The 17632-nt window shown below is 36.8% G+C and overlaps 1 protein-coding gene across 7 annotated transcripts in view; it reads right to left on the bottom strand.

Annotated features, from left to right (window-relative positions):
* TESK2 (testis associated actin remodelling kinase 2) overlaps window positions 1-17632 on the bottom strand; it is a 137676-nt gene that overhangs the window by 89486 nt on the left and 30558 nt on the right. For 5 of the 7 annotated variants that reach the window (XM_061413109.1, XM_061413115.1, XM_061413112.1 and 2 more), the window contains one exon: window positions 15598-15909. In XM_061413109.1, coding sequence (XP_061269093.1) covers window positions 15598-15819 — 222 coding nt within the window. In that variant the 5' untranslated portion in view covers window positions 15820-15909. Of the gene's footprint in view, window positions 1-15597; window positions 15910-16630; window positions 16731-17632 lie in introns of all 7 variants that reach the window. The other 2 variants (XM_061413111.1, XM_061413113.1) reach the window with 1 other exon arrangement.

Genomic DNA, 17632 nt, shown 5'->3' with positions numbered 1-17632 from the left:
GTTAAGAGCTGAAATGACAGAACTATTAGAAAAAAACATTAGGGGAAATCTTCATGACATTACATTTGGCAACAATTTCATGGATATGACATCATAAGCACAAACAATGAAAGGAAAGCTATAAATTGAATCTCAACAAAATTAAGAACTTGTGTGCATCAAAGGACACTACATAAAGAACTACAACTCAACAAAAACAACCCAAGTTTAAAAAAAAAGGAAAGGAAGGAAGGAATACGCAACAGATTAAAGACAATCTCTTCAGCAACTGGTGTTGGGAAAGCTGGACAGCTATGTGCAAATCAATAAAATTAGAATACTCCCTCACACCATGCACAAAAATACTCGCTTAGTATCATGCTTAGTGAGATAAGCCAGAGAGAAAAAAAGACAAATACTATATTTTATCACTTACTTGTGGCATCTAAAAAAAAAAACAAAACTAGTGAATAGAACACACACAAAAAAGCAAAACAGACACAGAGAGAACAAGCTAGTGACTACCAATGGAGCAAAGAAAAGGGGCAAAATAGGGGCAGGGGTAAGAGGTACAATCACCATGTATAAAATAACTACAAGCACATTACCTATAGCACAGGGAATATAGCCAATTTTTATAATAACTATACATGGACTATAACCTGTAAAAATTGTGAATCTCTATGTGGTACACCTGAAACTAATATAATATTGTAAATCAATTATTATCTCAAAAAAAAAAAGCTCATGAGAGCTACTTCATGAGCTCTCACACCTACTTCACACCCACTAGGATGGCTATAATAATAAAAAATTTTTAAATAATAAACAGAATAGTAAGTGTTGGTGAGATGTAGAGAAACTGGAACCCTTACACATTGCTTGCAGGCATGTAAAATGAAACAGCCACTGTGGAGAACCTCAGTACCTCAAAAAGTAAAATGAAATTACTATATGAACGAGACATTCCACTTCTAGATATACAGCAAAAGAATTAAAAACAAGTGCTCAAACAAATACTTGTATACAAATGTTCATAACTGTACTATTCACAATAGCCAAAAGAGGGAAACAATCCTATTGTCTACCAACAAATGACTATATAGACAAAACGTGGTATTTCATACACTGGAACATTATTGGGCTATAAAAAGGAATGAAATGTTAATACATACTATAACACGGATCAATGCTGAAAACACTATGCTAAATAAAAGAAGTCAGTCATAAAAGTCACATATTGTATGATTCCATTTATATGAAACGTCCGAATAGGCAAGTCTATAGAGATATGAAGTAGAACAGTGTTTGCCTGGAGATGGGGGAAGGGAGGAACGGACAATGACTATTAATAAGTACAGGATTTCTGTTTAGAATGATAAAAATATTTTTAAATTAATGGTGAAAGATGTACAGCCATGTAAATATATTAAAACCCACTGAATTATGTATTTTAAAAACGATAATTTTATATTACCTCAACTATTTCAGAGATTGAATTGCCAACATCCGGAAATGGATCATGGAAAAAGCAAGAGAGTTCCAGAAAAACATCTATTTCTGCTTTATTGACTATGCCAAAGCCTTTGACTGTGTGGATCACAATAAACTGTGGAAAATTCTGAAAGAGATGGGAATACCAGACCACCTGATCTGCCTCTTGAGAAATCTGTATGCAGGTCAGGAAGCAACAGTTAGAACTGGACATGGAACAACAGACTGGTTACAAATAGAAAAAGGAGTACGTCAAGGCTGTATATTGTCACCCTGCTTATTTAACTTCTATGCAGAGTACATCATGAGAAACGCTGGACTGGAAGAAACACAAGCTGGAATCAAGATTGCCGGGAGAAATATCAATAACCTCAGATATGCAGATGACACCACCCTTATGGCAGAAAGTGAAGAGGAACTAAAAAGCCTCTTGATGAAAGTGAAAGTGGAGAGTGAAAAAGTTGGCTTAAAGCTCAACATTCAGAAAACAAAGATCATGGCATCCGGTCCCACCACTTCATGGGAAATAGATGGGGAAACAGTGGAAACAGTGTCAGACTTTATTTTTCTGGGCTCCAAAATCACTGCAGATGGTGACTGCAGCCATGAAATTAAAAGACGCTTACTCCTTGGAAGGAAAGTTATGACCAACCGAGATAGCATATTGAAAAGCAGAGACATTACTTTGCCAACAAAGGTCTGTCTAGTCAAGGCTATGGTTTTTCCTGTGGTCATGTATGGATGTGAGAGTTGGACTGTGAAGAAGGCTGAGCGCCGAAGAATTGATGCTTTTGAACTGTGGTGTTGGAGAAGACTCTTAAGAGTCCCTTGGACTGCAAGGAGATCCAACCAGTCCATTCTGAAGGAGATCAGCCCTGGGATTTCTTTGGAAGGAATGATGCTGAAGCTGAAACTCCAGTACTTTGGCCACCTCATGCGAAGAGTTGACTCATTGGAAAAGACCCTGATGCTGGGAGGGATTGGGGGCAGGAGGAGAAGGGGACGACAGAGGATGAGATGGCTGGATGGCATCACTGACTCAATGGACGTGAGTCTGAGTGAACTCCGGGAGTTGGTGATTGACAGGGAAGCCTGGCATGCTGCGATTCATGGGGTCGAAAAGAGTCGGACACGACTGAGCGACTGATCTGATCTGATCTGATCTGAACTATTTCTCAGTAAAGTGCTTATTAAAAAGAAAAAAAAAGTACCCTGATACTTTGATCTGGAATAGGAGTCCAGGTTTTATAGGTTTCACAATACACACTAAAATACAGAATTATCTCATGGGGGTACTTTAGTTATCTCAAGAGACTGGAAAAGTCATCAGCCTACAAATCCTCCTTCCAATTATATTTCCAAACAAAACAAGGACTAGCATAAGAAGAAATTAAGAGCCTTCTACTGTAGCCCAACAGAAATACTCTTAATGTGAAAATGAAAAGGTTGTCAGCCACTGCCACACTAGAGCTGAATAGATTTTCCACTTACCAGAGGTAAGAGATTGGGGCCATTGTGCCATTTGGTTTTACATTCTTTTCCCTTTATAAATATACATACAAACACTCATGTCACCTCTATTTACACACACCTCAGTTCTTCCCTAAACAGATTTCACTAACATCCAAAATATCTAAGTCATTTTCTTAGAAATAACTGAAACTAATCTGTTTTATAGTATTTTTAAAATAAGAAGATGATTAACAGTCAAAGGAACTCTCTGAAGCTCACAAATGGTATTAAGTGTAAATCCAACCTATTTTGCTTCTAAAAGGGTATTTTTTCTAATTTCAGTAACAGATGTTTTATATATCTTTTCTAGTGCTTTTAGGTCAGGGCTTTATAACCTCAGCACTATTAACATTTTGGGCCAGACAATTTTTGGTGGTGGACGGCTATCCTGTGCATTGTAGAACTGTTAGTGGTATCCTCTACCCACTAGATGCCAGTAGTACCCCTGCCCAGTTGTGACATTATCTCCAGACATTGCTAAATATCTCTTAGGAAGGCAAAACTGACCCCAGTTGAGAACAACTGCCCTACTTCATCAGGCTTAATTATTTCTGGACTTCCCTGGTGGGCCAGTGGCATCCACACTTTCAGTGCAGTGGGCCTGGGTTCAATCCCTGGTTGGAGAAAATCCCACATGTCGCATGTTGTGGCCAAAAACAAGGAAAATGACAAATTATCTAATTGTAATTCATGAGGCTACTGAACCACAAAGTATACAATAAATACCATGAGGTTTGATAGTCATGGCTTTCTATCCTTCATATATAGCCAAGCAGTCTTTGTTACTTATCTAAAGACAGGCTTCAGAACTAAATTGAACAGATTAATATAACTAAAAATCGATTCTTAAGGAGGAATGACCAGAGGGTGCTAAATCCTAAAACTGAACTATTTTAAAGGAATATAAATAAGCTGCATAAATCCACATTCTTGGGACTTCCCTGGCGGTCCAGTGTTTAGGGCTCCACGCTTCTGATGCGGGGGCACAGGCTTGATCCCTGGTCAGGAAACTAAGATCCCACATGCCACGTGGTGCAGCCAAAAAAAAAACAAAAAAATAAAAAGTTCACATTCTTTAATATGAAATCATCCATCAGCCAGTTTTCTTTTGCTATCTAAGGCAACTAAAAGTCCTTAAGCTACCTGCATAATTCATACCTCCCATACCAGAAGTTAAATATTTTCTTTTATTGCTACTGATACATATTTTTTTATTTAACCTGACCTTTAAAGCTCTGTAATCATTTGTACTTTGTAATCAAAGATAAAAACTAACCATCACCTAGCTGTGCACTACAGAGCTAGTAGACCAGAGGTTGGAAAACTTTTTCTGTAAAGGGACAGACAATAAATATCTTGGGCTTTGAAGTTATATGGTCTCTGTTGTAACTACTCAACTCTGTCATTGTAGCACAAAAGCAGCCATAAAACATACATTACCAAATAAGTGTAGATGTGGTCCAATAAAACTTATTTACCAATGCAAAAGGCAGGCAAGATTGGTCCAAAACCCTGTATCAGAATACTACATGTGAGAAAAAATAAAAATATTGATTCCTCTCTTTCCCGATGATGTTTTCATCATAAAATTAAACTTAGAACTTTCTAAAATACCATTAACTTTTGTTGTTGCTGTTCAGTTGCTAAGTCGTGTCCGACTCTTTGTGACCCCATGGACTGCAGCACAAGGTCCTCTGTCCTCCACTATCTCCCAGTGTTTTTTCAAATTTATGTCTATTGAGTCTGTGATGCTATCTAACTATCTCATCCTCTGCCACCACCTTCTCCTTTGGCCTTCAATCTTTGCCAGCATCAGGTTCTTTTCCAATGAGTTGACTCAGCTGGCATCAGGGGGCCAAAGTATTGGGACTTCAGCATCAGTCCTTCCAATGAATATTTAGGGTTGATTTCCTTTAAGATTGACTGGTTTGATCTTCTTACAGTCCACGACACTCTCAAGTCTTCTCTAGCACCACAATTTGAAAGCATCAATTGTTCCGAGTTCAGCCTTTTTTATAGTCCAACTCACACATCCATACATGACTACTAGAAAAACCATACCTTTGACTATACAGACTTTCATAGGCAACATTCTTTCTAATATGCTAAGTTTGTCATAGTTTTCCTTCCAAGGAGCAGTATCTTTTAATTTGATGGCTGCAGTCACTGTTCACAGTAATACTGGAATTCAAGAAAATAAAATCTGTCACCAGATTTTTCCCCTTTTAACTAGCTTTCTTCAATTAACAAGCTTTTTCCTATTTAGTAACAGGCATTCACAGTGGGATAATGCTGCACCCTATTGCCTTAAATGAAGAAAAAGAGCCAACTATGAAATCAGGCTCAGGATTGAGATTTGTACTTACCACTATACAGAAGCCTGACCCAAGAAATTAAATCCTTTAGGTTCAGATCCAGAACCTAAACGAACCCAGCAGAAACAATGTCAGACCTGTATATTAAAACACATCCACAAGCTAGAAAACTGCAAGGTAAAACCTATCTCCCTGAATATAGGCTCTCAATATAAAATTATAAATCACAGAAAAAATGAAATTCCAGCAGGTCAAAAGACCAAATAGTAAGATATCCACACCCTAAGACTTGCAACTAATCTGAAAGGGACTAAAAACAAACAAAAAAGTTTAATGGTCAAAATTTACTCATCTCTATGCAAATCTACTAGAAAACCTATACTAATAACATTCTCTTTTTTCAAATTTTTATTTATTTATTTTTGGTTGCACTGGGTCTTCGTTGCTGTGAACAGGCTTTCTTCAGCTGCAGCAAGCAGGGGCTGCTCTTCATTGCAGTGCACAGGCTTCTCACTGCGGTGGCTCCTCCTGTTGCGGAGCATGAACTCTCCGGGCACAGGCTTTAGCAGCTGCAGCATGTGGGCTCAGTAGTTGTGGTGCTGGGGCTTAGTTGCTCTGTGGCATGTGGGAATCTTCCCAGATCAGGGATCAAACCTGTGTCCCCTACATTGGCAGGCAGATTCTTAACCACTGGACCAGCAGGGAAATCTCAACAATAATTTTCTAGTAAAATATAATTACTGAAATTGACTTAGAAAAAACAAAAATTTATACAGTTAAACTAAAAGGAAAGAAAAAATTTTCAAAGTACTTGGCCAAGATTTGACAGAAGAATTCAATCAAATATTCAAGAAGTAAATTATTCCAATAATATTTCAATTGTTACAAAGCATAGGGGAAAAAGCTTCAAAATTATTTTTATGAACCAAGTATAACATTCCTAACAAAACCTAAAAACAGAAGCATGAGAGAAAAACACTGCCTATTCTCATAAATACTGGAATATAAACACCCCAGAAAAAAGAAGTTAGCAGCTCATTAAAGAATAATATACCACAAATGCAAAGATAATTTACTATTAGACTACTTACTAATATAATTCACTTTCCTGACAGCAAAAGACAAAAATACATGCATCATCATATATATTACAGTTCTTCAGAGAAACAGAACAGGATATATAGAGACAAAAAGATTTATCACAAGGAACTGGCTCACACAATTACAGAGCCTGATAAGTTCCAAGATCTGCAGTTGGTAACATGGAGACTCAGGAAAGCCAATGGTGTAATTTCTATCTGAGTCTGAAGCCCTGAGAACCAGGAGAGCCAATGGGATAAGTTCCAGTCCAAAACACGGCAGTTCAGTTCAGTCACTCCGTCCTGTCGAACTCTTTGTGACCCCATGGACTACAGCATGCCAGGCCTCCCTGTCCATCACCAACTCCCAGAGTTTACTCAAACTCATGTCCATTGAGTCGGTGATGGCATCCAACCACCTCATTCTCTGTTCCCTTCTCCTCTGGCCTTCAATCCTTCCCAGCATCAGGGTCTTTTCAAATGAGTCAGTTCTTCACATCAGATGGCCAAACTATTGGAGTTTCAGCTTCAACATCAGTCCTTCCAATGAATATTCAGGACTGTATTTCCTTTAGGACGAATTGGTTGGATCTCCTTGCAGTCCAAGGGACTCTTAAGAGTCTTCTCCAACACCACAGTTCAAAAGCATCAATTCTTCGGTACTCAGCTTTCTTTATAGTCCAACTCTCACATCCATACATGACTACAGGAAAAACTATAGCCTTGACTAGACGAACCTTTGATGGCAAAGGTCTCTGCTTTTGAATACACCTTTAGTAAAATCTTTAATAAAACGTCTCTGCTTTTTAGTATGTCATCTAGGTTGTTCATAGTTTTTCTTCCAAGGAGTAAGCATCTTTTAATTTCATGGCTGCAGTCACCATCTGCAGTGATTTTGGAGCCCCAAAAAATAAAGTCTTTCACTGTTCCCACTGTTTCCCCATCTATTTACCATGAAATGATGAGACCAGATGCCATGATCTTAGTTTTCTGAATTTGAGCTTTCATTTCAGTTCAGTCACTCCATCGTGTGTGACACTTTGTGACCCCATGAACCACAGCGTTCCAGGCCTCCCTGTCCATCACCAACTCCCAGAGTTCACCCAAACCCATGTCCATCGAGTCAGTGATCCCATCGAATCATTTCATCCTCTGTCATCCTCTTCTTCTCCTGCCCTCAATCTTTTCCAGCATCAGGGTTTTTTCAAATGAGTCAGCTCTTCACATCAGGTGGCCAAAGTATTAGAGTTTCAGCTTCAACATCAGTCCTTCCAATGAACACCCAGGACTGATCTCCTTTAGGATGGACTGGTTGGATCTCCTTGCTGTACAAGGGACTCTCAAGAGTCTTCTCCAACACCATAGTTCAAAAGCATCAATTCTTCGGCATTCAGCTTTCTTTATAATCCAACTCTCACATCCATACATGACCACTGGAAAAACCAAGCCTTGATTAGATGGAGCTTTGTTGGCAAAGTAATGTCTCTGCTTTTGAATATGCTATCTAGGTTGGACATAACTTTTCTTCCAAGGAGTAAGCATCTTTCAATTTCATGACTGCAGTCACAATCTGCAGAGATTTTGGAGCCCCCAAAATAAAGTCAGCCACTGTTTCCATTGTTTCCCCAACTATTTGCCATGAAGTGATGGGACCAGATGCCATGATCTTAGTTTTCTGAATGTTGAGCTTTAAGCCAACTTTTTCACTCTCCTCTTTCACTTTCATCAAGAGGCTCTTTAGTTCTTCTTCACTTCCTGCCATAAGGGTGGTGTCATCTGTATATCTGAGATTATTGATATTTCTCCCGGCAATCTTGATTCCAGCTTGTGTTTCTTCCAGTCCAGCGTTTCTCATGATGTACTCTGCATAGAAGTTAAATAAGCAGGGTGACAATATTCAGCCTTGGCGTACTCCTTTTCCTATGTGGAACCAGTCTGTTGTTCCATGTCCAGTTCTAACTGTTGCTTCCTGACCTGCATACAGATTTCTCAAGAGGCAGGTCAGGTGGTCTGGTATTCCCATCTCTTTCAGAATTTTCCACAGTTTATTGTGATCCACACAGTCAAAGGCATTGGCATAGTCAATAAAGCAGAAATAGATGTTTTTCTGGAACTCTCTTGCTTTTTCCATGATCCAGCGGATGTTGGCAATTTGATCTCTGGTTCCTCTGCCTTTTCTAAAACCAGCTTGAACATCAGGAAGTTCACGGTTCACGTATTGCTGAAGTCTGGCTTGGAGAATTTTGAGCATTACTTTACTAGCATATGAGATGAGTGCAATTGTGTGGTAGTTTGAGCATTCTTTGGCATTGACTTTCTTTGGGATTGGAATGAAAACTGACCTTTTCCAGTCCTGTGGCCACTGCTGAGTTTTCCAAATTTGCTGGCATATTGAGTGCAGCACTTTCACAGCATCATCTTTCCGGATTTGAAATAGCTCAACTGGAATTCCATCACCTCCAGTAGCTTTGTTCATAGTGATGCTTTCTAAGGCCCACTTGACTTCACATTCCAGGATGTCTGGCTCTAGGTGAGTGATCACACTATCGTGATTATCTTGGTCATGAAGATCTTTTTTGTTCTTCTGTGTATTCTTGCCACCTCTTCTTAATATCTTCTGCTTCTGTTAGGTCCATACCATTTCTGTCCTTTATCGAGCCCATCTTTGCATGATATGCTCCCTTGGTATCTCTAATTTTCTTGAAGAGATCTCTAGTCTTTCCCATTCTGTTGTTTTCTTCTATTTCTTTGCATTGATCGCTGAGGAAGGCTTTCTTATCTCTTCTTGCTATTCTTTGGAACTCTGCATTCAGATGCTTATATCTTTCCTTTTCTCCTTTGTTTTAGGGATGGCAATCTGCTTTACTTCGTCTACTGATTCAAATGATAATCTTATTCAAAATGTACTCTCAGAGACTTACTCAGAATAAAATTTGACCAAATATCTAGGCACCATCTGGCCCAGTTAAGTCAACATATAAAATTAACCATCATGCTAGAGATTTTGAAAAGACATACAGTAAAAGTCATCATCCATACTGCATAAAAATAGTTCTTAACACAAAATAGGAGGTTTTTTTAATTACAATTTTGAAGATGGAACAGAAAAAGAAATATCTACTTCGACCCCCAAATCATATCATGTTTAATTAGGAAACACTACAGGTATTCCCGTTAAAGTCAGGAACAAAGACAAGATGTCAAATACCAATATTATTTAACACTTTAGGAAGTATTAGTCAGTGCTGTTTATTGAGAAAAAGTGAGATAACAAATGGGAAATAAATTTATCATCATTCACAGATATGACTATATATCTGGAAAATCAAAGTGAATCAACTGAAAATCTATTGCAAACATTAAAAAAAACTCAGTACACTGGATGCATCAAAGATTAATGTGTAAAAATTAGTAGTCTTCACAAGCAAACAACAAACAGAAGATATAACGGAAGTGCAGTTGACATTTACAATTGCAACAGACAAAAATGAATATCCAACATCAGAAGAAATGTGGAATTTTTTTTTAAATTTTTAATGTCTACAAAGAGACACAAAATACTTGAACATATGAAAAGGTATGCCATATGCTTATATAAAAAGATTCACTATCATCATAAAGATAATAATTCTCTAAATTAATCTATAAATTTACCAAAATCTCAGTAAAAGGGTAATAGGATATTTTTAGAAACTGACAAATGCATTTTAAAACTCACAATAAAAATCAGGAAGAATTGCCAAGAAAATTCTGGAAAGGAATAATAATGATGAAGAAGACTAGACTAACCAGATATTAAAATAAAGTTGAAATGATTAAATTATTATAACAGTGTATTATGGTAGACAGGCCAATGCAACAGAATAAAGTCTAGAAAGATACCAAAATACATACTGAGGACAATTCAGGATAGAACAAAGGTGACACTTGCAATCAGTGAGAAAAATATTAAATATACATTAAATGTTGCTGGTACAACTGAGTAGACATCTTAAAAAACAAATTCCAGATAGATCAAACATTTAAACATAAGTAGTAATACCATCAAAGTGATAAGAAAAAAATTATAGTGTTTTTTATAACATAGGAGTATAGAGAGATTTTTTAAATAATAAAAGAAACAGAAGACAATAAAAAACAAACTGAACTATTTCTACATTGCAAAAATTGTTAAAAACTAGCTTAAAAAGCACTACAGTCTTAGAAAATATAATTCATAGCACACATAAAAAGTTCTACAAAACTAAGATACTTGTAGAAGAATGAGTACTATATGCCATGTAGAATTCTAAGCACTCAGGATACAGCAGTGCAGAGATAAAGAGATTTAAAAGTTAGTGTGAGTTCTGCTGTAAGTTCTGTAAGATTTAAAAGGTAGTGTAAGTTCTGCCCTCATAGAACTTATACTACCTCTACCATGGAGTAGGTAAGTAAGTAGGTAAATAATAGATAATTGATATATAAACATCCACACACACATACACATACAGACATACATGTATTTGCTTACATAAGTACAAAATATCTCTAGAAGGACACATAAGAAAGCACTGAATACCAGTTACCTAGAGAGAAGAAAACTGAGGGGCAGAAAAAAGCAAATGATTTTTCACTGAATAACCTTTTACACCTTTTAAGTTTATACTATGTGATTTTTAAAATAAATTCAACTAAAATTACACAAAATTAGATGTTCAAAGAAAAGCAGGAACAGGATATTTGAAACAAAAGAGAAGTGAATTTAAGAAACACAAATAGAAAGTCTACAAAACTCTCATCACGAGAAAGAAAAAAGAATCTGCAAATACATGACGTGATGGACGTTAACTAAACCTATTATGGTAATCATTTCACAATATATATTCATATGAAATCATACTATACACCGAAAATTAATACACTTTTATATGCCAACTGTATCTTAATAAAACCTAAAAGAAAAAAGCCAAAAAAAGAGATAGTCTAGAAAAGAAAAACATAGCAACTGAAATTAAAAAATCTCAAAGGCAGTTTCAATTATAGAGTAGGCCCCAAATGAAAAGAAAGTAAACAGGGAAATAGACTGAAAATCACCACCACACTCCCCCCTAAAAAAACTAGCACAAAAAGGCAAAGAAATAAAAACACGAGAGAAAAATTAAGAGACATGAAAGATAGCATGAGACAATCCAATATGTATGTAATGGGACCTTAAGAGGCCAAAGAAAAGAGCAGAATTTTAAAAGATAAAATGTCCAAGAATTTTCTAGAATTTAAGACACATGAGTTCTTAAAATGAAGGAGTAAACCACATTCTAAGCAGAATAAATAAAAATAAATCAGCTCCGAGACCAATATAATCAAAACTGAACAAAGAAGAAAAAATAATTCTAAAAAGAAAGAAAAGGCTGATTAACTAAAAAGGGTAACAACCAAACTAACAACTAACTTAGCAATAGCAAACATGGATTTGATCCCTAGTCCAGGAAGATTTTACATGCTGTGGAGCAACTAATTAAAAAAAGAAGAAAAAAGGGAAGAATAATTTTAATGTGCTGAAGCAAATACTGTCCTAAATTCTATACTCATTAAATTATCATTTAAGAGTTTATTCAGTGTAAAGACAGAAGTAATAACAATAAATATAAACAGATTACAATTTCTCTGTCTCTTTATGGGCAAATTTAATTTTGTATCAAAAAAATTAAATATAAAACTATTTCATAGGACACATAAAAAATGTACTATCACAGACAGAATAAAAATAGAGATAGAAAAAGACATACTGGGAAAATAATAACCAAAACAACAGATAAATGCATACAGTGAGGAAGAAGGTACATAATATTGATATCAGATAAAGTAGAAATCAAAGCTAACAGCATAAAGTGGGACAAAAATAGAGAACTAGCATTTATAAAATATACAATCTATCTGTAGTATACAATCTAATAATAAACATGAATTTCTATTAATATATAGTTCACAAAATGGACTATAAACAAAATAACCACACTGACAGAAACACAAGGAGAATCTATAAACACATTAGGAAATATTAATAGACTTTTTTCAAAGAAATATATTAGACTATAATAAATAAGGTCATATAACATTTGAATAACAATACAAAAGCTTATCTAATAGAGGTACACAGAACTTTATGCAATCAAACAAAACAGAAATTCATATTTGTTTCAAATATATTTGTGGCATTCAAAAAAATCTGACCTTGTACTATATCAAAACAAAATCTAAATTATATTCCAGAGGCTTCCTTGATGGTCCAGTGGTTAAGAATCTGCCTTGTTGGACATCCCTGGTGGTTCAGTGGTTAAGAATTTGCCTTGCACATGGGCACATGGGTTCGATCCCTGGTCCAGGAAGATTCCACATGACACAGGGCAGGTAGGCCCTTGTGCAGCAACTAATGAGCCTGAGCTCCAGACCTTGCAAGCTGCCACTACTGAGCCCACCTGCTCTAGAGTCCCTGAGCTGAAACAAGAGAAGCCACTGCAAAGAGAAGCCTGCACACTGCAACTAGAGAAAGCCTGCCTGCAGCAATGAAGACCCTACACAGCCAAAAATAAACAAACAAACAACTTGTTTAAAAAAAAAAAAAGAATGTGCTTTGCAATGCAGAGGACTCAGGTGATCAGAACTAAGATTCCACATGCCGAGGATCAACTAAGCCCCCGTAGACCACAACCAATGAGCTCTCGTGCCACAACTCGAGAGTCCCTGCCTGCGCTGCAACGAAAGATCCTGCGTAATCCAATTAAGACCCAACATAGGACTTCCCTGGTGGTGCAGTGGATAAGAATCTGCCTGCCCATGCAGGAAACATGGGTTTGATCCCTAGTCCAGGAAGACTCTACATGCTGCGGAGCAACTAAGCCCGTGCACCACAACTACTGAGCCCACGAGCCCTCCTAGGGACTTCAAGCCACAACTACTGAAGGCCGTGTGCGTAGAGCCTGAGCTCCACAAGAGAAGCCACCACAGTAAGAAGCCTGTGCACCACAACAAGTAGCCCCTTCTGGTCCTAACTAGAAAAAGCCCACAGGCAGCAACAGAGCCAGAGCAACCAAAAAAATACATGAAATAATTAAAAAGAAAGAGCCAACACAGCCAAATAAATAAATATTTAAAAAAATAAATTATACTCCAAAGACAGGCTTCATATAAGCCATTTTCTGTGATCATGATGCACTAAAATTAAAAATTAAATATCAGTTACCCAAAAGAAAATTCACCATGTAGACATTTTAAAATTTCATTTAAATAATTCTCATATCAAAACGAAATCAAACCAAACTACATTTAGAAGTGATGAGACCACACTGAAAACCTGTGATATGGCCAAGTCTAGAGGAAACTTTAAAGCTTAAGTGTATATATGAGAAAATAATAAACACTGGGAAAAACTGAGACAAGAATAAAATTCAAAAAGCTACAAAAAGAACAAACATCACTAGATCTAATAAGAAAGTAAACAAAAGAAAAGTAATACAGATAGAAGTAGAAAATAGTGAACCATAACACAAACAGAAGATAATCAGCAGAATCAAAGGTAATAAGCTGACTGCCAGGTTCCGCCCAGGGTGGAGTTATCAACAGGTGTGGAAACAGAGACAAACTTCCCTGGGACAGGTACAAGGGCAAAGGCAGGACCAGTGAGACTTCACAGCTATCCCACAGGTCCCAGAATCCTATATTTCTTAAGCCTTCAGTTTATCAGTAAACGATACCTCTTTTTTTTCCCCCCCGTTTTTGGCCACATCATGTGGCTTATGGTATCTTAGTTCCCCGACCAGAGGCTGAACCCAGACCTTGGTAGTGAAAGCACCGAGTCCTAACCATTGGATCTCCAGGGAATTCCCAACTAGCTCAATTTTTTTTTTTTTAAGCAAATCCTTTGAGAAGAAACCTAAAATAAATTTGTGTTGTTTTATTTTTAAAATAGAAGACACAAATAAACCATATTAGAGGAAGGAGGCAGATATTGATACGGTACAAATTACACTAATTACACTTAGGTTTGTCTGCAAACAGAAGACCAAATATTAAAAGTCTTAAGATTTTTTTCTCACAAAGAGACTCTAGGAGATAGTACAGAACCAGGCCGCTCTCTTCCATGTAGGCATGGAAGATGCAGGCTCTGTCTTGTTGCTCTGCCACAAATGGCCTCCATTTGTAGGGTCACACTATGATCAAAATGTACAACAGCAAATATGAAGGAAAAACGGATATAAGAAGTGGCAAAGGAAGATTTCCAAAAGCTCCCATACGACAATTCTGCTCACATCCTATTGGACAGAACTACTCATTTAGTTAAACCTAGCTATAAGTAAAGCTAGGAAATGGCATCAGTGTGTCCAACTAAAAGATCTATTAATAATGGAAGAAGAAAATACAGCTATTGCGGAAACAAAAAACCTGTGCCACATCAATTACATACAGTATTTATGCCCACAAATCTGAAAATTTAAGTAAGATTAATTATATCCTAAGAAAATAAAATTAACAAAAATTACTTAAGAAAGGAAAGATCCCACACAATGTGAAGCAATTAAGCGTGCTCTCCTCAACTAATGAACCAACATGCTCTGGAGCCCACACGACACAACTAGAGAGTCTATGCACCTCAAAGAAAGATCCTGAATGAAGCAACTAAGACCCAATGCAGCCAAATAAATATTGAATGGAAAAAAAAATTTTTTTTTTGGCCATGCCACAGGGCTGGTGGGTTCTCAGTTCCCCAACCACAGATAAAACACAGGCTCAGCGGTGACAACACCGAGTCCTAACCACTGGATGACAAGGGAATTCCAGGCACAAAAGGACAAATATTATAATTCCATTATATGAGGTTCCTAGGATAGACATATTCATAGAGACATAAAGTAGAATAGATATTAACATGGGCTAAAGGTACTAGAGGGAGTTTTTTTTTTAATGCATACAAAGTTTCCATTTTGGATGATGAAAAATTCTGGAGCAGTGGAAGAGGCTCCTATGTTATTTTAATTTTTGATCAGTATGGATTATTTTTATAGTTAAAATAAATTAAATATCTTGCAAGTTAATAGATAGCTCAAGAGGAGTTTACAATACTACTCAAGATCCACAGCGTCCTGACAAGGCAAAGCCTACATCGTAATGAAACACAGCTGTGAACTCTGCAGTAAAACTGACCCTCAACAAGACAATATGAGAAAAACTGTTGCATCACTCACCTTGAACACTTCAGAGAAGAAGCCAGACCCTATTTTTTCACAGGTGAAGTCATCTAAACGTGTCAGTCTGGAAAAGGCACTTATAAGAGCTCGATATGAGGAGGGCCAAATTCTTCCCACTTGGGTCATGTTCCCATCCCCTCCACCACCTCCTTCAAAATCCTCAAGACGCTCCACACGTGGAGGAAATCCTGCAATTGAATTCCGTTTGCTCCGATCCATAGTCTTCAATAATCACTTTTTTCTTCTTTTAAGAATGAATTCCATACATAATAAGTTTTTGTTGAGTTTTACTTCTCTTCTGGCTCGACACTAAACAAGAGATCAAAATAATATTTCATTAAAACCATTAATAAAAATTAAACACATGCATACAGTAAACTATTAATGAAAAAGTATTGCCTCTCTTATATTCTAGTTACTGATTTTCAGATCTAAAAAACATTTTATGCCTTTACCTTCAAAAAACAATGATATAGCCATGATTTACTGAGCACCTACTATCTAGGAAACAGTATGAGAGCTGTACATATGTTATGTCATTTGATTCTCAAGTAACCCATGATACAAAGATTATAATGCTTATTTTGCAGAGAGGTCAAATAATCATACAGTCACTAAATGACAGAGATAAAACTAAAATGCCAGACTGTCTGATTCAAAAACTTGTACTCCTGCCAATGCCCTTCACAGTCTCATATAATTTTCTCTTCATTTGAAAAAGTCAAGTGCAAATATATAAAACAAGGATGACAAATATTTTACTTTTTAAAATTATATAATTTTAAAAGAAAAAAACTATATCCAAAGGCAATTTAAAAAGCCACTCTTGATTAAACAACCCAGTCTAGCAGAAATGACCACAGAAGGCTCTACCATTCTGGTACCTGACAAAGAATAACAAAAAAAGCCCACTTTTTCTTTTAGTCTGTCTCCACTACTTTTTCCCACAAGAATCAATTATATTTAGGTTTAATTAATCCATTTTGAGTTTAGTTTGGTGTTAAAGAATGTTCTAATTAAATTTTCTTACATGTAGCTGTCCAGCTTTCCCAGCACTTATAAAACTCTTAGAGGAAAATATAGGCAGAACACTTGAAATAAATTATAGAATTACTTTTTCGATCGGTCTCCTAGAATAATGGAAATAAACAAATGGGACCAAGTTAAATTCAAAAGCTTTTAAACAGCAAAGGACACCATAAAAAAAAAAGAAAGAAAGAAAACAACCTATAAAATGGGAGAAAATATTTGCCAACAATGCAATGACTAAGTGATTAATCCCAAAATTTACAACAGCTCATGCAGCTCAATTAAAAAAAAAAAAATTGGGCAGAAGATCTAGACAGACATTTCTCCAAAGACACACAGATGGCCAAAAAGTACATGAAAAGATGCTCAACATTGCTACTTATTAGAGAAATGCAAATCAAAGCTACATGATATCAGGCTTCCCTGGTGGCTCAATGGTAAAGAATCTGCCTGCCAATGCAGGAGACATGGGTTTGAACCCTGATCCAGGAAGATCCCATATGCTGTGGAGCAACTAAAAGCTGTTCGCTATAACTCCTGAGCCTGTGTTCTGGAGTCTGGGAGCCGCAACTACTGAATCCACGCACTGCAACTAATGAAGCCCAAGTGCCCTAGAACCCATGTTCCACAACACGTGAAGCCACCGCAATGAGAAGCCCTGGCACTGCAACTAGAGAGTAGACCCTGCCTGCTGCAACTAGAGGAAACCTGTGCAGCAACAAAGACCCAGCACAGTCAGAAATAAACAAATTTTAAATATATATATATATATATCACCTCATACCAGTCAGATAAATACTGGAGAGGGTGTAGAAAGAAGGGAACTCTCCTGTACTGTTGGTGGAAATGGTACAGTTACTATACAGAACAGCATGGAGGTTCCTGAAGAAACTAAAAATACAGCTACCATATGATCCAACAATTCCATTCCTGGGATTTTTCTCAAACCTGAGAAAACCATGGTTCCAAAGGATACATGCACTCTAATGTTCATTTCAGTGCC

Source organism: Bos javanicus, chromosome 3 (assembly GCF_032452875.1).
Source record: "Bos javanicus breed banteng chromosome 3, ARS-OSU_banteng_1.0, whole genome shotgun sequence".
NCBI classification, from domain to species: Eukaryota; Metazoa; Chordata; class Mammalia; order Artiodactyla; family Bovidae; genus Bos; species Bos javanicus.
This window is presented reverse-complemented; position numbering and strand designations above follow the sequence as displayed.